This window comes from Hordeum vulgare, chromosome 5H (assembly GCF_904849725.1).
Source record: "Hordeum vulgare subsp. vulgare chromosome 5H, MorexV3_pseudomolecules_assembly, whole genome shotgun sequence".
NCBI lineage: Eukaryota > Viridiplantae > Streptophyta > Magnoliopsida > Poales > Poaceae > Hordeum > Hordeum vulgare.
Genome location: NC_058522.1, coordinates 543067041 through 543073627, shown reverse-complemented (window position 1 = coordinate 543073627; position 6587 = coordinate 543067041). Strand labels below are relative to the sequence as shown.

General features: G+C 47.6%; 1 protein-coding gene across 1 annotated transcript; it reads left to right on the top strand.

Moving 5' to 3' along the window:
- Positions 1-2579: 2579 nt before the first annotated feature.
- Positions 2580-6182, top strand: LOC123452607 (myosin-binding protein 7-like). The gene is made up of 3 exons (XM_045129286.1): positions 2580-4009; positions 5596-5639; positions 5729-6182. Exons 1-3 carry the CDS (start codon positions 3065-3067, stop codon positions 5829-5831), a joined length of 1092 nt encoding a protein of 363 aa, XP_044985221.1. The 5' UTR covers positions 2580-3064; the 3' UTR covers positions 5832-6182.
- The last annotated feature ends 405 nt before the right edge of the window (positions 6183-6587 follow it).

Here is a 6587-nt window from a genome sequence, read left to right as displayed (position 1 = left end):
CTCCACGACAGCCTTGCTCTCACCTCGATTAGCCATACCATGGCATCTACTGTCAGGGTACCCCCTATGAGAAAACGACGACAATGATTGACGTTGCAACTCCTGAAACTCTGAACCTGAGTGTTGTTGATGTTTGTGAGATTGAGAAACTGTTGATCAACAGTGCCTGCCATGTGTTTGAGTGAATGCTAGAGGGGTCAAAGCAATTCTACTTGAGTTGAAATTTTTTGGGGTGGTCTCTCATTGTCCCCTGGTGCTGCATGAATTTTTTCAGAATTTTAGAAAATAGTTAAGTCAGATTTTAAACAAAAATAGAGAATTCTGGTCAAACTTAGGTCAAACAAAATTTGAAATACTCAAACTGTCAACCAGAATATTCTTCGTGAAATGAGTTGAGGTTACTTAGATCTACCAAGGATAGGAATTTGGGGATCAGAAACCCAAGGAAAATATGAGTTCCTTTGCAAAAATCCTAGGGTCAAAACTGATTACAGAAAACATTTTTGGTTAGAATAAAATATGAAAAATTGTTAAACCTTCTCAAAACTTTGGGAAATCATTTTTGGAGGTTGTGAAGATGTTAGTGAAGTGCCATGGTCAAGAAATCAGAGGAGGGTGGAGATAACCAAATTTTTGAAGTAGAGTAGGTTTGGTAAAAGCTTGGCTATTCCTTTAATATGAATTTAAAATGACATAAAGGTTTTCTTTGAGTCAAAACTTTTAGCAAGGACATACTAGGAGAAATTCCTCCAACAAGAGTTGCTATTGGATAACTTTAAAAGATTTTCTCAAGAGAGAATTTTTCAAAAGATCCCAAAGACCCTTTCCAAAAGAAGCAATTGTTCTTGATTCAAAATAATGAGGTCAGGGAAAAACCAAATTAAAAATTTAAGGATGTTACAACACCTACCCCCTTAAGAAAAATCTCGTCCCCGAGATTTTAGATAGTCCTCAAGCAGTGGTGGTTGTTCCTTTCTCAAGAAGTCCTCCCTTTCCCAAGTAGCCTCATCCTCTAAATGGTTGTTCCACTGTACCCTGAATAACTTGGTGACTTTCTGACATGGTTTCCTTTCTGCTCCCCGTCTTCTTCTCCGACGAGCACCCTCGAAGACTACCACCGAACCAGTGTCCTCCCCTCGATTTCCCCTCTCTCAACTGCTCCATGGTGAATGGAGCTGCAATGGGCATGGCCGGCGAAGTTGCATCCATGACCGAAGGCGTAATTTACTACATGCTTCAATCGGCATTGAAATTTGCTACAACGGGCACTGTATTTTGCTACCACCGGTGTCGCATTGTGCTACATCGCACATGGCTTCGCAATTTTTGCTACAATTGGTGTTTCATTTTGCTACAACCTGCATAACGTTTTGCTACATCCATCACGGCTGAGCTTCGACCCGTGAAGGCGAAACCATGCTCGTTTTTGTTGCAATAGTTGACAAAAAAAGTTGCAACGATATATGAAAAATATTTCAACGGTATATGAAAAATGTTTCAACAGAAAAAGCTTCAACGATATTTTGCTACATGCATCGTTGCGGAGCTGGGACCGACGACGAGGGGGCGTCAACCAGGGATGACCGACGGTGAGAGAAGATGAGGAGGCGAGGCGTGGGGTGTAGCGTGTGCGTGGGTGACACCCTCCTTTTTCTCTCTTTCTTCCTTGTGGGAGGTTGAAGATGGGATGCAAAAGAGAAGGGGGAGATCTGACGGCTACGCGAGTGCAAATCGAATGGATCTAGGTTGACCGGTTGAAATAAAATGAATGAACATATGAAAAAATAAATAAAAAATATGACTATACAGACGAAAAAAAGTTTAAAATAAACACATTTAATCATTGATTGGATACATCTATGATCGTTTGAAGGATCGCGTTTGTCAAGTCCGCTCTCCATGATTAGGACTTGCTCCGCCGACAAAAATAGGACAAGACATGCCACGAGGAAGCTGAAGCCACCACCGATCTCGCTAAACTTTCACGTGCACGTCCAATGACGCCACGAGCCATGTCCGTACTTGTCCCACAGGCTACGCCATTGACCTCTGCGGCTCTACCTCTCTTTTACCATTGACCCCTGCCCTTGAGGACCGAACCTTGACCCGAATGGCCGGATCAGGAAACGTGAGCTGCCGGCAGCCGCCGCCGCGGCGCTGCCCGTGCCATTTCTTTCCGTCGACCTAACCTGTTTCCGGCGAACAACAAAAAAATAAAAATCGTGTGGCCAGGCCAGGACAGATAGTTCGCAACACGTAATAAAAGCCGTAGCAGTGCATCTCAATCTCAAAATAAATAGAAAGAATCCGCAGGAGTGGCGGCACATCGTCGACGAACACCCTCTGCACGATTCCCACGGTTAGTGGCGGCGCACGTCGTAGCAGTGCGGCCATATATGCCACTGGCCCGAATCACACAACTCCAAGTTCCATTTTTGTGATTCCAAAAAGAAGTTCCTTTCTTGTTGCTTATATTTTTTCTGGGAGAAGTTACTTTTCTGTTGTCGTCGAGAGAAACACCACACGGTCCACAAGCCGGCGACGCCCACAACTGCACGATCCACAAGGCAGCGCGCGCCTTTTATCTTTCCTCTTCCTCCTGCTCTTCTTCTCACTCACTCTAGATTAAATCAAATCAAATCGTGAGCGACGGCGGCTTCATTCTTTTTACGGTGTCTTTCCGCGCGGGCGACGTGGAAAGCTCACCGGCGTGATGCGACGATGATGCCGCTGCCGCCCACCTGTTTATTCCCAGCTGCCTTAATCTAATCTGCCGCCACCACTATCCGGATCATTTCATCCCCGATCGGACGAATTATTGAGCGCTGTCGCTGCCGCTGGCCTATTCCAGCCTAGCTCAGCTCATCTCAGCTCGCGTCGCGTCCAACTCACGCCACCCCACCACTGCCCGCCTTTCCCCTCCACTTGCCCGTCGAAAGGGACCTTCGCCGGCCGTCCGGTCCCACCCACGGCGGCCGCGGTGACGCCACCGGCGGCGGGGGGCGGGATCCGGGGCTGGGGATCGGCGGATCCCGCGGGGGCGGGGCACATACATGCTTCCCCCATGGACCAGCTCGCCCTCCCCTCCTCGTCCTGCTCCCCGCAGGAGCAGCGCCGCTCGGTGAAGCGCCGCCCGCCGCCCGCGGGCTCCCCGGAGCCGTCGCCGAGGGCGGGCGCGGGCCCGGCGGAGCTGCTCCGCCGGGTGGAGGAGCTGGAGGCGGAGGCGAGGCGGCTGGCGATGGAGAAGGAGGCGGCCGAGGAGTCGGCGCTGGGCCTGCAGGGCGAGCTGGAGGCCGAGCGGGCCTCGGCCGAGACGGCGGCCAGCGAGGCCATGCTCATGATCGAGCGCCTGCAGCGCGAGAAGGCCGCGGCCCAGATGGAGGCCCGCCAGTTCCGCCGCTACGCCGAGGGCCGCGCCGACCACGAGCGCGAGGTGCAGGAGGAGCTCGCCTCCCTCTCCGACCTCGCCGCCTCCTACCACTCCCGCCTCCAGTCCCACGGGATCGACCCCGACACCTTCTCCGACGAGGAGGACGAGGAGCTCTACGAGGAGCAGCGCGGCCACGCGGACCAGATCGATCTGGTCGCGCCCGAGGCCGAGGGGGACGGCGCCGACCTTTTAATCGCCAGTGCTAATGGCATGGAGGTGAAAGCCATGGTCGAGGAGCAAGAGCAAGAGCAGTCCACTACCCCTGTCGAGAAAGAGTTTGAGTACACGGTGGATGTCAGGTGCGCGAGCCCGACGATGGCGGCCGTTGCCGTGGTGGGGGAGTACGTCGGGGATGTAGCAGGCAATGCAGGGGGTTTGTATGCGAGGGTGGAGGCGCTGGAGGCGGACAGAGCGGCAATGCATAGAGAGATTGCGGCGCTGCGGGCGGAGAGAGCACAGTTGGTCATGGCAAGGGAGATGGCTCGCCGACTCTGCTGGGAAGTGGTTTCTGAGAAGAAAAGCATTGCTAAGCAGGCTCTTGTCCCGGCCAAGAGATTCTCGGCGTTGGGAATTTGCAAGGTATAATCGAGTTCGCTCAACATTGGTCATTATTAGTAAGCTTGTAATTTCATTATGCATTAGCAAACATCATCCGTGCATTTGGTAATCTCATCAGGTATTGTTTTGTTAGTTAAAGGTTTTGGTGCTAAATTTGGAGCCTGGCACATTTGTCGAATTTAGTTGCGCCGCATGTGATTGATGGATTTAGTTTGGGGGATTTTGGTTCTGCTTAGCATGAAATGCATTGCATATCTCGGCTGGGTGCGGAACTGAATCAGAATTTTGACATTTCTTATACTTTGTAAAACGAACTGAATTTTTTATTTCTTTTGAATTGAAGCAGCAAGGTACCAGTTAGTACTCTGAACTATTTGCAGGGTGCTGATTATTTGCCATTGTTTCTTTATTAAGTTGATGCCATCTGATGTGTTTATAAGCGATTCAACATTTGCAGCTAGATTGAGTGCATGAACTTGCTTGGTAGGTGTGATTATCAGCTTGTGTGCTCTTTGTTGTTAACACAAACTTGATGTTTGTTCAAACTTTGAGTTGACAATTTAGTGACTGAGCAGAAAAGCACTTCTCATCTGGTGGATTCATTTTTAGTTACTTCATACATTTGGGAGAATGCATTAGCACTATGCGCTTAAGGTGCTAATTTTAGTACACCGGAGAGTCGCACATTTGTAAAATAGTTGCATTGCATGTGATTAATATATTAGTGGAATATTTTGGTGGTGGCCTAGATTTAATGGGATTTTGCAAGTATGGCTGCGTGGTAGATAAAACTAGATAAATGACATTACTGTGATATATTTTTTATATCAATATGGTGTGTGTTTGGTCAAAGTTAATATACCATCCTCAATGTTTCTAGTACAAAACTGTTGCTTGAGATGCCTAAATGGTGTGTCACAGAAATTATATTATTCTCCCTTGTATGCATATAATACACTTCAGTAGAAATACATTCTCGCCAATAATAACCGAAATTTAAATGACAATTACTCCCTCCGTCCCAAAATTCTTGTCTTAGATTTGTCTAGATATGAATGTATCTAGTCACGCTTTAGTATTTAGATACACTCATTTCTATACAAAACTAAGACAAGAATTTTGGGACGGAGGGAGTACTTTACATGAAAATGCTTTCATTTGTTCTGATGATTATGGATAAACAAATTTGTGAAGTGAATAGAGTTCATTTACCAAAGTTATCTCAAATGCTAACAATACTTCAGCTAATAATTATTCACAACTACAGGCTGAACTCCTTTCTTGTTATCCTTTCATCTATTCGTTATGTGAAAATGCAGTGTGCTGCAACCTGCAGGCATGCTAGACATGGTAGTACTAAGATACAATGTCACTTAAAATATAGTATGTTGCATGATATGGCTGTTCTGTTTTTCGGTTACTTTATTTGGAGCTGTAACTTGGAAAAGGAAACCATTATATAATACGGAGTATTTGTTTGTTGTTCAACTGCCTTTGCTAATTCCATTTGGATTTTTCATGTCCATCCTTGAGTAGTTTGGTGTTCCATAACATCGCCACTGTTCTCATCCTTGAGAAATTAACAACTTTTGATATCTTTGCTGCAGTGGTTGCTCTCCGTGATATTTTGGAGAAGAAGCTCTACTACCAGGTAGTTCCATACCATGAATCGTTCTGAACCTATGATTATCCTTCTTCGCTCTGTTGCAACCCTAAACTGCGGCCATGGCTACTTCACAGGTATACGTTCGGCTTGTCAACTACGTTCCTTGGCCTCCTGCTGCTCCTCGACAGATCGACCATGTTGAGTCCATGGCGGCGTCCGCATAGGCCACGGCAATGACCACGGCCGCCTCCGCTGTTCCATGGCCAAACACATGTAAATGCAGAACCTCAGACGATTGGTTACCACTCTGTTTTGTGCGTGTATTGCATTCTTTGGTGATCTGTTTCTTTTCGTTTTGGCTGAGTACAGCGCAGTATTGGCGATGTAAGTTTTGGCTTTCAAGCTCTGAGCTTGCTGTATAGTGTGTTATTGAGACTACTAGGCTTGCATAGCTTGTAATCTGGAGCTAACTGACGTGCAGTGAGTTGTGGAATCCTCTGATGTTTCCAGTGCTGTCTCCGTCTCCTAGGCAAGTAAATGCCGTGTAATTCACTTTTACAATATGGGACGGAGTACTTCTTTTGATCATGAAGTGGCATCGTGATTTAATCACATTGGCCATGTGAATTATGTGCTGATTGAGGAAGCTCCGAAACGCGTTAAATTGAGCCAGAAAAAAAAAACACCATGCTCTTGAAAACCGTCTAAATTTGGCCAGTGATAAGGGCCGGCTCAAATTTTCGCCGGCTATTCCGTTCAGCTGGCCGTCAAATCCTTATTCACAAACCACTTCACCCCCTCTCGTGTGCGTCCCTTCCTCTTCGTCGTCTTTTCGTTCCTCGCCGGTCGCCTCGCGTGGACTTGCCTCGCCGTTGTCTTTTCGTCCTCGCCAGTCGCCTTGCGTGGACTTGCCTCGCTGTCGTCACCGGCCGTCTTTTTGCACGGCGATAGAAGCTTCCACACACTTCCTCCTCGACCTTTGCGGTCGTGGGT